The 19,573-nt window shown below is 37.5% G+C and overlaps 1 protein-coding gene across 4 annotated transcripts in view; it reads left to right on the top strand.

The window, feature by feature from the left end:
* kalrna (kalirin RhoGEF kinase a) overlaps positions 1–19,573 on the top strand; it is a 242,510-nt gene that overhangs the window by 110,113 nt on the left and 112,824 nt on the right. For all 4 annotated transcript variants that reach the window (XM_079880252.1, XM_079880253.1, XM_079880254.1 and 1 more), the window contains exons 10-11: positions 8,101–8,223; positions 18,145–18,336. In XM_079880252.1, coding sequence (XP_079736378.1) covers positions 8,101–8,223; positions 18,145–18,336 — 315 coding nt within the window. The remainder of the gene's footprint in view (positions 1–8,100; positions 8,224–18,144; positions 18,337–19,573) is intronic.

Here is a 19,573-nt window from a genome sequence, read left to right on the forward strand (position 1 = left end):
GGGGCTGGATTCAGACCAGCCAGAGGCCAAACACAGTGCAGAGAACAATAAAACACATTGCCGTCAACAATAAAATTGACATTAATCAACTCCTGTATCAGTTTCAGGGATGATGAGCAGCATATTGGTTGTTTTTAATCCTCTCTATTCTTTCTTCTGAATTTTCTTTTTACAAAGTGATAAACTTTGTGTATGTGTAGTGCACTCCAAATCTTAAAAGAATGTTTTAAAAAACTGTACTTGCAGATAATGTAATATTAATGAAATAAAAAGCCACTTAAATGTATTTGAATAGTACACCTTCATGGCATGTTTCTTAACACACTTTTAAAGTGTACATTTTAAATCATAATGTTTCAATAATCTGCTGTTGTGCTTTAAATAAGTACACTTATTTTGATGTGTTAACTAACATACTAAAACACATGTAAAGTACTTGATTGTAAATTGAACTGCAGTCTGTTATTCAATATTACATTTAAAGTTAATATTTTAAATGTACTAGATTGCAACTTCATCATTACAAATGTTGCATTGCGAATTTCAAATACAAGTTTCAATAGAAATGTATTAAAGTATTTTTAGTTAATTTAGGTTTTTTTTAGTGAAATGCTTGTCAGTAAACTTTAAAGATAAAGAAGTATGAAATTACATATAAAGATCTACTTAAATCCTAAAATCATTGTACTTAAATAGGGTGAAGAGGAACTGTATAGCATTTAATGTAAATTTAAACTATAATACATTTTCAATCAATTGCAATTAACATCCAATTAAGTGTCCGAAAACATTACAATCAGTTTGTCCTTAAGTATATTCTTTTAAAGGGTATTATTTAAATAGGCTAAAGTGTACTTTTTCTTATTTAGAATTTAGCATTGCTTCGAGTGATTGCTTTTAAGAAACAGCTACTGCACAATAATAATATTAAGTATATCAGGGTGATGTAAAATCAGGTTAATAGTATTTATGGTCTCTGTACACAATATTTATTGAATAGGTGTTTTACCTCATAGCTGTTTCTGTATTGTGCTTTTTGTAAGTTGACTGATTGGTCAATATGTCAACTGGAAAACTGTATTGACCAATCAGCATCCATGACCACAACTATCAGTATTATTAAATGCTTTTTATTTTATAATTCTTTCTAAAACCTCATCTATTAACAATGTAGATAACCCAGAAACCGATGGGCAAATTCAAGAGAGGACTGTGATGTTTACAGCCCTAAACTGATCTTAAGAATCTACAATGAAACATCTACTTTTTTCATTTTTAATTTCCGTTGAACCATAGATATAAACATTGGTCAATTCAACAGGTGGTGGAATATGAATATGATTTGTAGATGTATAAAGAAAATAGTTTAATTTACCTCTTGCATTAGATGAGTGTTTAGAGTTGATCTGACCTACTGATTTGTTAAAGCATCATGCACAGATTTTCTGATATGCATGAAACTCAATCTCTGATTGGTGGAGTTAGATTTCACCCTCCAAACACTGATCAGGTGGATGCAATAAAAAATGCTAAACTCTTTAAGCACAAACATACGGCTCTGATAAACTTGGATCATTGATTTGAATGAGATATCAACATACTGAATGTTTTCTGGGAGACAGATTGTTGTTATTACCCATATTTGGTGATGTTAGTTTGCCTCACCCTGAAATGTTTGCAATTCTTGAGTAATGGAGGGTGAGATGTGGCCAAATATCTTCAAGTGTGTAGTTAAATACAGGTAATGAGTAGGTTGAGTTATTTAGAGTAAATGAACAGACCTCCCACACTCATACACATACAAGTCATATTTGTGTTCATTACAAGTTACAATACTTCACCCAAAAATGAGAATGTGTATCCTGAAAATGTCATTTTTGAAGCTTGACAGCACCTTTGCCAATTCACTGTCAACATTCTGTTGAAACACCTCTTTTTTTCCACATAAGAGAAATGCTAATTTCTGGGTGAGCTGTTTATTTAAAAACACTCTTGTGCCTGTCTACATTCAACACACTCTTCCCTAGAGTTCTCTACATGATCTGTGCCTCAATCTGTGGCAGTCAGACACCCTTTTTGATAAGAACAGAGGGGTTCTGCTTTGTTATCTTTGCTTTTTTTTCTGAACTTAGTAATGAATTGGTTGTGGTCACCAGTGAGTCATGGGGTTATCAGCAGAGTTCATAAGTGGTCTTGACTCGGTTACTTGGGAAACCCTGATAACCAGAGTAAACAAGGGTTGTGAGTCATGGTGGGGGAGACTGGGGGAGGTGTGAGAGACAGCCTGCTTTATATACAGGAGATTTCCATTTCATGGAGTTAGTGTTCTGTGCCAGTCTGACATAAAATATCTAAGTGTCTCTGTTTTTTTACACAAATATTTTAGTTTCCTGTGTTTGTCTGGTAAAGGTCAAAATGGTTCCTTGACCTTTATTTTAGACCATTGTGTGAGACAAGTTTCTTTGTAAAATGTCATTGTAAAACAAAAGACCTGAAAACAAGAACATGAACAAAACTCAAAACCAACTGTGACAGTCATCATTTAAAACATTCATTTGCAATTATTAAGGAGTTGCTACGGGTAAATGGTGTGACATTTGTGTTCAATCAATCAATCAATCAATAAAATAAGTTTTACATTAATTTATTTATTTGGTTGGTTGGTTGGTTAAAAAATGTCAAGGTGGTGTGACTATCCACGACAAAGTTATTGCATTGTCACAATGTTTGAAAAAGATGAGGAAAAGTCTTTTAATATACATAAAGAGCAATAGTATTACACATCACATCACAACGTTAAACGTTAACAAATATACAAGAACTGAGAAAACTGAAAGCTTAAATACACAGAGGGAATGATCAACAAAACAAGAAACAGGCGTGCAACTAATCAGAAACCATATGAACTAGAACACAGGCAAAAAACAGTGACAAAGAAACCTATGACTAGAAATTAAACATAACAAGACAATGAAAATAATCAAGACATGACTGTAACATTATGATGGGGGGAGCCAGAGCGGAGACAGGAGGAGCAAGAGGATGACTCAGAGCCAAATCCTGATGAAGGCCCACAGTGAAACCGATGGAGGGAGGTGCCATGGTGGAGCCTTGTTGGAGAGGCCAGGCGGAACCAGGAAGACGACCGACTGAGATGGAGCCGGTGGAAATGGAGACCCAGGTGGAGCCAAAGAGCTGAAGACCCAGGTCAACACCACTAGTCCGGAAGGCCACGGCTTAGCCGCAGGTGGGCGTGGCCGAGGTGGAGATGTAGTCTTGGCAGACAAGGGCGGAGATAGTAGGAATGAGGACAATGTGGAATCGGAGGGAAGGAGGAGCCCGGCAGAACCAGAGGGGTGCAGGGTTGAGGAGCAGCTGACGACACGGAAGTTGACGATGGACCAAGGTGTTGCCAGAGAGATGAGGGAGCCCAGCGGAGCCTGAGGGATGATGTTGAGCCAAGATGGAGCCGATGAGTTGGAGGGGTGATGTGGAACTTGGTGTGGAACTGAGGGATCCACTGGCCAAGGCGACTGGGAAGCCTCAGGCAGAGACTGCTGAAGGGCTGAAGAGAGACCGCAGAGATGAGGCTCAGGTACTGGATGGCTTTGGCAGAGGAGGAGGGAGAGGGATGCTGGATGGACCTGTCAAGACGCAATGGTGGACAACTTGGTACTGCATGACTAAGGAGACTTGGTGCTGGAAGACGAAGAGGAAGACGAAGACGTGGTGGGATGAAGAGATGAAGGGACTAGGCTTTACTTGGGACTAGGCTTTACCAGCGATGACCGAGATGACTTGAAACTGGGCTTATCCAGCAATGACTGAGACGATTTGGAACTTATCTTAGCCAGCGATGACTGAGATGACTTGGAACTTATCTTAGCCAGCGATGACTGAGATGACTTGGAACTTATCTTAGCCAGCGATGACTGAGATGACTTGAAACTGGGCTTATCCAGCAATGACTGAGACGATTTGGAACTTATCTTAGCCAGCGATGACTGAGATGACTTGGAACTTATCTTAGCCAGCGATGACTGAGATGACTTGGAACTTATCTTAGCCAGCGATGACTGAGATGACTTGAAACTGGGCTTATCCAGCAATGACTGAGACGATTTGGAACTTATCTTAGCCAGCGATGACTGAGATGACTTGGAACTTATCTTAGCCAGCGATGACTGAGATGACTTGGAACTTATCTTAGCCAGCGATGACTGAGATGACTTGAAACTGGGCTTATCCAGCAATGACTGAGACGATTTGGAACTTATCTTAGCCAGCGATGACTGAGATGACTTGGAACTTATCTTAAACAGCGATGACTGAGATGACTTGGAACTGTGCATTTTCAGCAATGGTTGAGATTACTTGGTTCTGGGCTCAACCAGCGATGACTTGGAATTGTGCGTTTTCAGCGATGATTGAGATGACTTGGTACTGGGCTTAACCAGCTGAGATGAAGATAACTTGGAACTGGATTGGACCAGTAGAGACTGTAGACCAGCAAACTCCTCTTCATCCAACTCATCCAACACCAATTCCGTCGAGCTCCAGCTTAGTTTACACACACCGGCCAGGGGAGTGTGGGTGGGGCTCCGATTCATCCCCTCGAACTCCACTAATATGCCCTCCGTGAAAGACGCTGTTGCTGGCTCACACACCTGTCCAGACTCCGACGTGGGCTCAGGCTCTGAGACTAAAATAGCCTCTGGTGAATGCTCAGGCTCTGGATTCGTGACGGGCTCTGGCTTCGAGTCTGTGATAAGCACTGGCTGTTCCACTCTGGGCATCACTGATGGCGGGCTGGGCTCTGGGTCCATAGTGGGGCTTGCGATGTGCTCAGCAGTGAGGCAGACGTAAAACGTGAGTCACACTGCACCAGCACCCACTCCAGATACTCTGCGAAGCTTCTTCTTGGACCATCTACGGGCAGGCATGCCTTTGATTTTTCATCGAGGCCAGTGTTATAGAGTTGGGGTAGTGGGTAAGGCATGACAGAGATGAGTGATGCTGAATGACAAATTATGATAACATTTATAAAACAGAGAGAGTGAAAACACTACACACAAAAAATATTAACGTTAAATGTTAATGTGGAAACCGGAAGTGAGAAAACTGAAGGCTTAAATAGACAAAGGGAATGATCAACAGAACTGGAAACACATGTTTAACTAATAAGAAACCACGACAACTAATGATGAACTAGAACACAGGCAAAACAGTGACAAAGTGAACCATGACTACAAATGAAACAGAACAAGACAATGAAACGAAACAAGATATGACTGTGACAAGCAACGCCAAGGTCATGGGTTTAATTCCCGGGGAATGCAGGAACTGATAATATGTATATCTTGAATGCAATGGAAGTCGCTTTGGATAAGAGTGTCTGCCAAAAGAATAAAAGTTAAATCTAAATAAATTTAATCGAAATAATTTTTGATTAAACAAAGGCACTGAATGAATACAACGATTACACTTTATAGAACTTGGCATTTTAAACCAATTTTTTTTTTCCTTTTCATAATCTTGGACATCCTTATTTGTCCCCGACCCCTAAAGCAGAAGAAATTGTACTAGCAGTTCGGACTGTTTACGAAACACTCAGTCTGCTCAGTTTATTATGTCTTTTCCTTGATTATTTCTTGTACTTGATTATTATCATAAGTTTGATTTGCTGAGGTTCTTTATGTAAACAGTCATTACAAAGCATAATCAATAGCTATGAACACACACATAACAGATTTTTTGAGTCAAACATCTTGCGAGTCACAATGACTGATATTCAAACACAAATGCCTGATTGTTATTGAATTATGAGTTGATTTATTTGGCCAAACAGGTGTTTGGATTGAGTGGATGTAACCTGTGCCATCTGTGAACTCCAGATTGTGAGCAGCCGTATCTTCTGATTGACTCATCACGCACGCCTATATTTATCTCATCAGCCTCTGTTAATGTGCGTGTGAAAGAAGGAAGCTGTTTTTAGAACATGAAGTGGACGCATTAATCAATGTAGCAGAAACAAGAACTCGTTGACGCAATTGTTTGCATGTTTGATTATCATTGTATAACTTGCAAACACGCAAGTGTAGCAGAGGAACCACATTTACCACGACTGTAACCAGAAAAAGGTGGTCAGATGATTGGTGTTTGTTTCAAAATTAAATCAATTAAACCACAGATATGTATCGATTTAGTATATTCAGGCTATATTTCTCTCAAAATTGTATCATGTAATTGAGACATATTGAAAAAGTTTATAATTGAATAAAAATGCATTTAATATAATTTGGTAACCCTTTAAAATAAGGTTCCATTTGTTAAAAATTGTTCAAGTGCTGCAGCATTTAGTAATTTATTTTATATTAATAAAAATTTGTACTAATACATTATTAAAATCACAAGCTGTATCTGTTAATATTATTTAATGCTATTAACAATGAACATATATTTTTAACTAATGTTAACAGGATTTATAAAACGTATTGCTCATTGTTAGTTAATGTTAGTTGCATTATGCATTAAATGACCTTAACTAATGAAAATAAAATGTTTTAAAAATTTTGAATATGGTTTTCATGAAGGGACAGTGAAAACATGATGTTATGTCACCTGCACATTTATTTTAAAATTTTTATTTATATATTTATGTTTTAAGGAATTTTGGGCAAAATATTGACACATTTACACGTGAATGAATCGACTGAAATTCAGAGTTGACAGAGTTGACACGTGAATGAATCGAACGGAAAACTCTATTAAAAGGTAGGGTAGGACATTTTTTTATAAAAAACTTTTTGTTATTCTGGTTAAAAACTCTCTTCACATCCTTATAGCAATCAATAAATGAATTGGTCTAAATATAAAAAAAAATACACACATCATCTGTGGAAGACTCAGGACCAAAAAATGTTCGTCCAATCATACCACTCGACCTGATGTCCTACCTGCCTGTCAGCATAATATGTCAGCGCAGACATCACACGTCATCAGCGCGTTCCGTAAGGCTATGCAGAGTTGTAGACAGTCACTGAGCGCCGAAAACAAACAGCAGACACCTTTTACAGTCCCTCCTGAACCAAAACAATGAGCTTATGCTGTGTCAAAACCCTAATTACGAGATGGAAACCTTTAACATTCTACCCGGTGCCGTTCATGTCCGCAGACTCAGATTTTTGTTTCTGTCTAAACACTATCAACGCCGAAATGAATCTGCAGCAGTCAGGTGGTAAAAGTAAGAGCTCTGTAAGTTGTTTATGTTCATTATTATTGTGGTGTTATGTGCTTTGAGACATGAGGTAATTTAACGTCGTCCCTGTGACGCTTTGCAGACTCTGCTGTGATCGTTCATGTGTTTTGAAGGAGGTGTGGCTTTGGAGACGCTCTGAAAGGAGGGTGGGATCTCATGCTTTCAAAGTTTAGTTTAGTATATATAAAATAGAATATATAAAAGAATGTATAAGAATATATAAAATAGAATTAATACAGATTTTCTTTAAAAAAAAAAAAAAGGAAAAGTTTTTTTGTTTCAAAGCTACCTTGCTATTGCTAGCTGCTCCGGAATCACCTACCCTACCTTTCAGTCTCCTCAGCTATAAAAGCTCTGAACATTACGTTTTTTGTTCTGTATATATAAACACAATTAATGCACATAGACAGTAAGGGGAGTTTGTTCTGCACGTTTATATATGTTCAACATTTTCTCAGTGTTTAGTTTGAGCATGTCAGCATTGCTGGATTTCTAGTGTTTGATTGTGTTGCCTAATCACATTTCACATCAGTCTAATCTAAAGATGTCGCTGGAGGAATGTTATTTGCAACACAGTGTCCCTAGGGATGATGAAAAAGAGTCTTTGGATCACTATTGGACAGAAAACCGATGCTGATTGATCACTCCTCTTTCATATGCCCATGAGAGTATGCGAGCAGTCACTGGCACTGATGTGTGTGTTATAATGGCTTTCTATATGTAACATCAATTTGAATGAACTAGGGAAAACAGAAGCTTGCTTGATAGACTCTCTTTCAGCTCTGTGTTGTGATGTTTTGTCAGTGCACTTAATGGATTGCGTGTGTGTTTGTGTGTTGCAGGTGATTGACTGGATAGAGAACCATGGAGAGGCTTTCCTCAGCAAACACACAGGAGTGGGCAAATCCCTGCACAGAGCCAGAGCCCTCCAGAAACGCCATGATGACTTTGAGGAGGTGGCACAGGTGAGACAACAGCTGTCAGATTAATACAAAACCATTGGACTAATCCACATCAATCTTATTTAAGCCACTTGTTTTCATTCAGTTATAATATCCATCAAAAACAGCCAATTAAAAAGTTTCTCAGACAATATGTGCAATATCAGGTCTTAGTGCATTGCAGCACATCCAATAAACAGGGGCTTTATTAACATTTACAGTAATTTTTCAGGCTTAATTGAGGGTTTTCACGTTCCAGTGTGATGCAACACAAATCCTACCCTTGCACCGCCAGAATTTTTTTAATTTTAGTATGAAGACTGGATGACTCCAGCTTATTCTAGTCCAGTGGTTCAAACTGGGGTGTGTGAGGTAAGAGGGGGTACACGGACAAAAGTTTTGCCGTTTGTTTACTTCTACCCCACCTTAAAATAACATTACAAGCGATTGTGTATTTCTAACAGGCAAAATGCCACCTCTAGTTTAAAAACGTCACATACATGACATCCAATCAAATTACCTCATCTTTTGTGGTCAAAACTGACTTGCAGTGTGATATGGGCATAGAATACGCTTCCTCACACTTTTAATAAACATACATTTGTCCCCCGCACTTTTTTTGTGCTAGTGTGTTCAGCTGGAGGTTTTCATCGGTCAGTGTGAATAAAACTAGATTTAAATTCAAAGAGACAAGTCTATGTATGATCTGGCGTTTTATTCTTATCCAAAACGAGGCGATGTGAACATTAGGGAGTCTAATGTCTGTTTTATTCATACTGGAAGCCCTGGCGCAGGAAGTCCACAAGTGAGAATCATAGAAGTCATTACACTTGTGACTTTCCAGGAAATCCCTTATATGGACAAAGGCATCCAGCTAAAGCTGAAACATTTTGACTGATGAAACGTGAAGACGATAAACACACGATTACGATAAAATATATTTTCTGCTTTATTCTTTGGTAAAAAAAAAAAAAAAACAGTTTTACATTTTATAAAATCCATGATGACTTAATGGACAAGTGTTTGTAGTAAATAAACCAATCATAAAGTTGGAAAATAAAGAAAAAAAATATTATAGAATACAAATTTGTGCTTTGTTTTATTTCAGCAAATGAGCTAATCAAAAGCAAAAGATAAAATAAATAAAAATGAAATAAAACCTATCAACTAGACAAAGGTCAGAATTACACTTGACATTTGAAATGATTCCTACGTCTGTCAGCGTGTGCATATTTGCTGGCTTAACAAACCGTTCTGCATTACTGTCGTTCTCGACAATATACCTCTGTAAAAGTGGGGATTTCACAATTAATGCCATTAAATTACCAGAGGTTTAGATGTTCAAAGTTTAAAGTCACCATTGTGGTGATCAGTGCTTGATTTAGTTGGGCTCTTGACCATTGACCTTTTAACATTATCATATTTGATACTCACATTTTAACATGATTTATTGAAGATGTATTGATAAGTAAACCTACATTGCTTCAGTCCAGTGAGTGTTCATCGTGAAATAAAGAAGGCATTGTGTAACAACAGGTTTTTCAGCAAAGTTTTCGTCATGTTGGCCTTAAAAATTTGATTTATAAGTGGGGGTTATAAGGTTAATTATCTCAAACAAAAACCTCTTTCTAAGATTCACGAACCTTGGAAAATGTACTCATTGTACCAACATGACTTTGTTTCCATAAAGCATCCAGAAGTTGCAGTTTCAGAATGCTCTTGCCATTTTGTGTGCAAGCTGTAAATGGCCAGTGGCCATGCTGTACGAGGCTGAGACTGTAAAAATCGACTGTCACGATGTTTTAATGCGAGCACTGTCGACAGTCATGGCTTGTTAGAACAAAAACTCAGCCTGACATGGAAGAAATGTGATTTATCGCGTATCATGGTGAGCCTAGTTTGGTCCCAGTCTAACAGTACAATTAGAATCAGACGCTGACACATGTAGGACTGAGACTTGTGTGTCCCTAGCACACATCTGCTGTGTCTTCCTGCCATGCAAACAAAAACCATTCTATCAGGAGCATTTCCCACACCGCACAAATCTCAAACAGACCCCACTAGCCACAAGGAGACAATCCTCTGGATAATTACAGGAAGATTTTTTTGGTGTCTGTCCCTTTAGAGACATTTAATCAAATGATATAATAAAGATGTCAACAAATGCAGTGGTGGTTGCACAGCAAACACAAACGCTTCAGAGAACGGGCTAATGGAAATGTTTTCAGGTCTCTGGAGCTCCATCAAATGAGCTTCACAGATGGTTTCCTTTACTGTATGGGCAATGAGTTCAGATATGTTCATAAAGCAGTTTCCAAATGCCCCCAGTGTTGTAACTCATCCTAAATATGCATAATTAGCAACTTGAGGTTAAAAAAAATGGTTAGGTAGAAGTGTGAAAATTCACAGTCAATTTGTGTTGTTGTGAACTCATCTGAGGAGAGAGCTGTGTAGTAATATTAGTCTCTTTTTTTGGAATCGGCATATGTGTCTTTTCAGGCTGTTGTTTCTACATTGCACACAAAACAAAGTCAAATAAACATGATTGAATGTTGATATTATTGGAAAACTGCCACATTGGATGTGCCTCGCTCGCAATGTATTATTGTAAAAACTGTATACACTGATATTCTCCTTATGAATGGATATTACAGCAATATAATGGAATGCAGGTACAATGTATTAGGGGCATTCTTTTGTATATCTTTATATTAGTCACGCTTTGTACCACTAAAAACAGCCATAATGCAGTATTGATTGTTTTACACCTCTCGCTAAACCCAAAAAAAAAAAAAAAAAAGCCAAATTTTCTAAACAGGGTAAATTAGCACAATCCCATAAAAGCACAGATGGGAGTGGAAAGTTCTGCGCGTGATCTACTGATGACGTGCAAATTAAAGAACACAGACGCAGCCGGATCGTTTCCATAATGACCAACGCAATCTACCAAGAGCAGCGCAAATTAGCGTCTGGTTTAAGACAAGCTTTTTTTGGGCACTAAACAATAATGGGTCAAAAACCAGTAAATTAACGAGCGCAAACTAATTAATTTAAATACATTCCTCCCATAAAGTTTGTGTCTGAAAGGGAAACTCCTACAAATGCATATGCAACAAGTTCAGCTGCAAAAACATCCCTGTCCACGCCTTTTCAGCGCTTATTTTTCTTACTCTTTAGTAAGTCCTGACAGTAGTTTTTTTAACACCAAAAGAGAGTTTGCTGATGCAAGCTGTTAGTAAATCTGGCCCTAAGACTTCTGTATGTAAATAACGTCTGTTATAACTGGATAACTTCTGTGGGAACATTTGGGTTCAACATTTGGGTTCCCAAAGTCAACATTTTTTACATGGTGACATTGATTTTTAGCATTTCATGACAGACTTATGAGCTCTGACATAAAGTGGGGATGTACTGTACACTACTGTTCAAAAGTTTGGGGTCTTAATACAGTACTTTTATTCAGCAAGTATGCGTTAAATTGATCAAAAGCGACAGTAAAGGATTATATAATGTTACAAAAGTTATCTGTTTTAAATAAAAGCTGCTCTTTTTAACTGTCAATTCATCAAAGAATCCTGAAAAAAATGATCATGGTTTCTACAAAAATATGAAGCAGCTGAACTGGTTTCAGCTGTGATAATAAATGTTGGGGGTAACGCTTTACAATTAACGTGAGTTAAAATAGAAGTCATTTTAAATTGCAATGATATTTTTCAATATTATTGTATTTTTAAACCAATAAATGCGGCCTTTGCGAGCATTAGAGACTTCTTTTAGAAATATTGAAAAATTCTCACTGACTTCAAACCTTTGAACTGCATGTACGCTTCTTGAAATTGTAAGCCATGTTGGAACAACTACATGACCCATAATCTGGAATAGAAATCCTCATATCATGGACCTGCAGGCTTTTTTTTTTTTTTTTTTTTTTTTGAGCCAGTAAGCAAGCAACCTAGCAACCACCTAGCAACGCCTTAGCAATCACTCATAACACCCCAGCAGCATGACAATGAGTATTGCAGGGGTAAGATGCTAAATGCTGCCGTGTACAAACTAGACACATTTGAATTAAATGCACACTTTTTGTCATCTTAAATAGGATTTTTAAACTGATGTTTGTGAAACAAAGTGATGTTAAATACATTGCGCAGTATTAATCTGACAGCACAAAGACGAGACAAAGATCACTGTACACTAAGCCCTGCCTCTATCCACATAATTCCCCTGAGATGAATAATCCATAATAGTCCGGATGACAGATCATGAGTCTCAGTGTCATGAGAAGGGCTCGAGACAATCTGACTCCGTCTAAATAAGCGTAAGGGATTTGTTTTGGCTCAGCCATTATTGGTATCCAGTGAGACATATGCAGCTTTTGTTATTCTGAGTCTGACATCTGCTTATCAGACATATGATATCCAAGAACGGACTGATGAAGATGAAGAGATGAGACACAAACACCTCTAGACACTTTCAGGCCACATTCTGATGAAGTGATGGCTTCATGTGTCATTTGTCTTATGTATGTATGTGTGTGTGTATGATCAAATCAGGAATGCAGGATATATATGATGGATTTTTAGTGCTGCTAACCTTAAACAAATCCCTAATACATTTTACAGCAGCAATATATCACTCAGTGTGGTGAAAACAGTCAGCTAGTTCTCATGCGTTCTACTGTAATAACGTTAGACAAGTTTATGGATTACTTTATGCACAGAAATCGAAGAAAATAAACAGAACAGAGAAAATAAAGATTCACTTCAATCAAAGAAGTCACAGAAAGAAGATGATACTGATATTACAGGATTGCAGGTACAGTAATGTCAACTTAATATTTACCGGGAATAGCTAAGATCCTGATCTCAAAGTGCATGTTAAAATGTTTATTTGTATCTTAACAAAACATCTGTTAGATTTGGAGTACTGTCACGGATTCAACCAACACGCCATCAGCACCAGGAGAGGTTATTTGATTGAAAATATACATTAAAAACAGTAATAATGTGAAATATTATTATAATTTAAAATAACTGTTTTCCGTTTGAAAATATTTAAAGTGTAAGATATTTCTGTGATGCAAAGCTGAATTTTCAGCATCATTTCTCCAGTCTTCTAATCTAAAATGTTAATTTAGAAAATTCAGCTTTGCCATCAATAAACTATAATATATCAAAATAGTTATAAATTGTAATAATATTTCACAATATCACTGTTACTTATTATTACTATTTGTGATCAAATAAATGCAGCCTTATTGATCACAAGAGACTTATTTTTGAAAATCTTTATTATCTTCATTAACTTTTGACCGGTAGTGTATCTAAATATTCATTCCACTTCATTGTAAGATGTCATTATAGAAAAAAGGGAAAATCTGGAAATTTCACTTCAGATTTATTTGTTACTGTAGATCCACTGTAACATGCAACTCTTTATAATAACCATCATTTATAACTCATTAGCAAATGTTAAATAATGAAAAATATCAGTAAATCAGTAATCCAAACATGAATGTATATGAAATTATCAATTTTTCTTGAAATTTTTTATGCTTCTTGACACTCGACTGACTAACCATCTGAGTGTACATTAGTTGATTAATGAATGATCATTAATGATCTGTTTTGCAGTCAAAACAAAGACAAAAAAAATCTTTTTGAACAACTAATTTCAAAGAGCCTTTCAATAAAATTAAAATAAAATAAAATAAAATAAGCAATTTAGTATGAGCAATTTAAAATATTACCTAGCAAGAATTTACAATGTCAAGTTTGGAGAGTTGGGTTAAACTAACAGACTGCTGAGCACGTTCACTTTGACCACTGATCACCCATAATCCCTTGCACTTGAATAATTTGTGTTTTTTGTTTAAAGAATGGGGACTTATTAGCAGCTAGTTGGTATTTTAAAAAGTTATGTTCTGTTTCAAGTCACCATTATGCTTGGTACACACTGCACGATTTTGCCCCTGATTTTCACTTTACATCAAGATTTGTGGAAATCACAGACAAATGCCCAACATCGCAGCATTAGATTTGACTGGAAATTACACTGGCAATGACCAACAGCCAATGAGAGAGCAAGATACAAGGAAAAGTTCAGGGGGAGGAGTCATAGATAAAACATCAATAAGCATGACTTCTGCAAGCAACCATTTTCTCCTTCAAATTCAACTTTTTTTTTATTTTTATTTTTTTCACTGCAAATCTCGTAAGCTTCTTCTGGTTCTTTCTGATTTTCTAAAGTGCTTTTATATAAGAACTCCTAGTGATAAGAAAACAGGCCCTGGTCTGTTTATTAACAATGTCTCCTAGATTGTTAAGAGAAATGACTGAGCAGCTTATAGATGGAAAAGATGAAAATAGTAAAGATTCTTCCCTTTATAGCTCATTGTTACTCTCCTGTAAAAACTGTGACCGTAAAAACACATGTGTTTGTTTCTGGACTGCTGTGTGTTTGGTGTTCACCATTGACAGCTTCCTGTCTCAGGGCTTTGTAATGTCCTCTAACTGTGTGTTTAATGAAGGATTGAAGCCCTCTGGAGCTGTAAATGTGTTCTTGTTCTCCAGTCACAGCAGGTGAATACACATGTAATTATCTCATGTTAATTAGCCGGCCTCTCGTTAAAGCATCTTACCTTATGTCTGACAGTGAGGAACAGTGTGGACTGGGGGGAAATGCTCTTGTCTCAGCAGCCAGTGGGCCACTATTCCTCTGTTTTTGGCTATGTTAGGGCCACAAGGTGATAATCCGTGATAACTGCTGCTTCTGACGGGGTTCGTGCTGAGTGTAACGGGGTGACACTTGTCCCAGCCAGGCTGGGATAACCGGCTGCATTCATTCTACCGATGGATATGCGATTTTACATGTGAGGAAAATGTTTTATCACCATAAGAGTAATGAATCATTCATTTAGTTGATAGTCTTTTGAGGTAGCTTGTGCAGTGTGCTCTGGCATTTCTGTTGGGATATTGTCTATTTCATTTCCTTATTTTTTATGCCAGAAGGCTTAAAACAGGACATAATAGACACTATATTGCCAAAAGTATTGGGACACCCCTCCAAGTATTGAATTCAGGTGTTCCGATCACTTCCATGGCCACAGCTGTATAAAATCAAGCACCTAGGCATGAAGTCTGCTTCTACAAACATTTGTTAAAGAATGGGTCGCTCTCAGGAGCTCAGTGAATTCAAGCGTTGTACCTTGATGGGTCCATTCGTGAAATTTCCTCACTACTAAATATTCCACGGTCAACTGTTAGTGGTATTATAACAAAGTGGAAGCAATTGGGAACAACAGGCCATGTAAAATCACAGAGCGCATGCACAAACTTCTTGTGGCCTTCAGATTAGCTCAAGTACAGTGCGTAGGGCTTCGTGGAATGGGTTTCCATGGCTGAGCAGCTGCATTTAAGTCTTACATCACCAAGTGCAATGCCAAGCGTCCGATGTAAAGCACACCGCAACTGGACTCTAGGAGTTCTCTGGAGTGACGAATCACGCTTCGCTGATGGACGAGTCTGGGTTTGGCAGTTGCCAGGAGAACGGTACTTGCCTGACTGCGTTGTGCCAAGTGTATAGTTTGGTGGAGGGAGGATTATTGTGTGGGGTTGTTTTTCAGGGGTTTGGCTTGGCCCCTTAGTTCCAATAAAAGGAACTCCTAATGCTTCAGCATATCAAGACATTTTGGACAATTTCTTGCTCCCAACTTTGTGGGAACAGTTTGAGGATGGCCCCTTCCTGTTCCAACATGACTGCGCACCAGTGCACAAAGCAAGGTCCATAAAGACATGGATTGAGTGAGTTTGGTGTGGAGGAACTTGACTGGCCTGCACAGAGTCCTGACCTCAACCCGATGAATTAGAGCGGAGACTGCGAGCCAGGCCTTCTCGTCCAACATCAGTGCCTGACCTCACATATGCACTTCTAGAAGAATGGTCCAAAATTCCCATAAACACCTAAACCTTGTGGAAAGTTGTCCCAGAAGAGGGTTTATAGCTGCAAAGGGTGGGCCAACTCCATATTAAACCCTACGGATTAAGAATGGGATGTCATTAATCTGTTAAGCCTCACCAGTGCGTCGGCGCACTTTTTTTTATTTAGTTCAAATTTACTATCAGATTTAATGTTATACCTTGACAAACTATACATCATTAAAAAGATATAAGACTCAAGTTTCAGTATTTGACCACTATTGTATTCTGAGAAACTTATAACAACAGTTATTTCTTAATTTGTGTCAGGAGTTATGAAATGAAAAAATGAGTCGATGCCTTTAATATGAATTATGCGCGTCAGCCGCTTTCATTCATAAAAAACTCCCGTGCTGTCGTCATGACAGCGATACACAAAACAACGTCCCTCAGGGCTTTAGCTCAAAACTGTGCAGATTTGGAGAAATATTGATAGATTCTCATAGATTTACATCAGATTTCTATAGACAGGAATCATATTTATTGAATTTTTACCCAAATGCGTCGATGTAATCTTTATGAGCGTTTGGCACTCTCATTTACTGTGTTTTCAATTCATACCAATAGCCTGAGGGCGCTATTATGCACAATAATAACCCATATATGGAACATGAAGAAGAGCCATGATCATGTGACATTCCAGGACGTCACTGATACACACAAAGCTAACAAGAGATCGCGCTATAACATGCAGATAAAGATGTTTTGAAGACAATAAACATGATTGCAATGATATTTGAGTTACCTGTGTTTTTCAAGCCATGCAAGGTATTTCCATAATAATAGATTATATTTATAATGTAATGCTAATCTATATAGACCATCATTGTGCAGAATATGATCAAATAGTATATTTTCTGTCTGATTTTTTTTATCTGATGTCAAATTAGATCACAGAAGATTATTTAAAACACTTCACTTGCGTTTTAAAGTAAGTTTGGAGCACAAACATGGTTTTAATCTCATAAATTGTCATGTATTGATGGTGTGCTAAGCTAACATGCTAGCTAGCTCTAAGTGCTTCTATCTTGAAAATTTTTTAACTAAATACAGAGTTTTAGACTTATCATCTTCAGATTTTAAACATAAAATGTTTAGACATGTGGCTTTAGCTACAGTGCATTTCTAGATTGCTCCAGTGTCAACTTCAATTTTATTTTCATGAAGATGTTTCATAAAAATAAATTTCTAATAATTTTACAAAACTTTAAAGCTATTTATAACATTTTTTTTCATTATGACAATAATTAATTCTACATTTACAATAAACTGCCAGGTGTCAGCTTTCAAATGAGATCATACTTGTGCTTTTAGTGCAAAGGGTTCATGAACTGTATATGTTTCAGTTTGGGTATGTCATTTCTGGGGATTTTTCAAAAGTGGGGTTGCAGCTTAACAGGTTAAAGTTCATGTGCATGTAAGGTAGACGTCCCAAAACTTTTGGCAATATAGTGTATATGTGTATGAATTAGTTGGTCGGACCGGTTACAATCCCAAAATTATCTGTATTCGGATAAAACCGATTATGCAAACAAGAAACTGTACTTCTAACCACAGGTCCAGAGCCCTTGTTCCAACCACACAACTTTGCGATGCTGATAACGACGGAACTTGCGACCATAGTTGGTTAATAATGCTTTCGGGAAACACACCCCAGGATGATGACCCTAACTTTGCAACATTTTCTGTGTTATTGAACATAATTTAATCAACAATGAACTGACTTGAGCAGAATAATGATGCTATTGTCTTCTGTAGAGCTGATTTACAGATAATTGATTTATTTTACAACAGTAAAATGGTTATTTTCTTGTTTATTAATGCAAAACTGCTTTGAAACAATCCATCTTATATACAGTGCGATATAAATAAACACAGTTGTCAATATCTGGATCTCAACCTTCATTTGAAATGCACATTGATTGATTGAGCTTTGCAATGTTTTCTTGTTTTCTCTGCCCCGGATCAGAACACTTACACTAATGCAGATAAACTCCTGGAAGCAGCTGAGCAGTTGGCCCAGACGGGCGAGTGTGACCCTGAGGAGATCTATAAGGCAGCGCGACACCTGGAGGTCAGGATCCAGGACTTCGTGAGGAGAGTGGAGCAGAGAAAACTACTGCTGGACATGTCCGTCTCCTTCCACACACACACTAAAGAGGTAAGACTGCTCACTCACACACACACACACACACACACACCAGGTGGACTGCCGAGGAATGCTGCGAGGTTTTGCTGAGCAGTGCCAGATGTGCTCGAAGAACATGCTGTTTACTTCTCCAGCTGCCAATCAGACACTGGTGTGAAAACGAAATCCTTTTGCCATTACGTAACTCATTACATGTTTAAGGCCCATTTCTGCAGCAGTCAATAGCAGTGATTATTAGTGATTTATTACGCAGTAATGTGACATAACGCTACATCCATCACCTCATGCACCCTGCGTTTGAGAAGGACAGAGAGAGTAAATATGTTGGAGGGTTAAGTGGCACAATCCATCTTTCTGGGGCTGTTTGGTGCTGTGCTTGTCTCATGGAGCTTTACCATGAGCTATAGTTTTGTTGATGTATGGGGATTGTAGGAATGTGGTTTTCTCACGATTGCCTCTGATGTTCTGATCAGCTCTCACTCTCTCTCTCTCTCTCTCTGGAGACTAAGATAAACACACATTTATTTCAAGATGAAAAACGACATGCTTAATATTAGTTTAGTTGAAATGCTCACCAAGGCTATTTACCATTATTCAATAAAAAGTACATAAAAAAAATATCATTAGTAATATTGGGTAAACATTATTACAATTTCAAATAACTGTTTTCTATTTTCATTAGGACTTTTCAACGATTAATCGCGATTAATCACATCCAAAATATAAGTTTGTGTTTCCAATATGTGTGTGCACTGTGTATAATTATTTTGTTTGTATAAATACACACACATGCTTATATTTAAGAACAATGTGTTATTTATATATAAAATATTTATATTAATATAAAATCAGGCATATATTTCTTAAATATATACATGCATGCGTGTGTATTTGTATATACAAAATAATTATACACAGTACACACACATATATTTGTCGGGTGGAGTGGCTGTAATCAAGTGCACAGCGACTGGGATGCTAAGGAAGTCTTTAATCCAGGAATAAACATGAAATAGTACAACCACATACCACATAGAACTCAAATAATGCAAAACAAGGAACAGGGAGAAACAGAGGGCTTAAAAAGAGAACAGCTGGGGTAAATGAACGTCTCGGTTACGGATGTAACCCTCGTTCCCTGAGTAGGGAACGGAGACGTTACGTCGGATGACGACGATTGGGGTTTCGCTTAGAAAGCCTCTCACCTTCGAGTATATAAAACGAGCCAATGGCAATGAAATGCCATGGG

This window comes from Squalius cephalus (genome assembly GCF_949319135.1).
Source record: "Squalius cephalus genome assembly, chromosome: 9".
Taxonomy (NCBI): Eukaryota; Metazoa; Chordata; class Actinopteri; order Cypriniformes; family Leuciscidae; genus Squalius; species Squalius cephalus.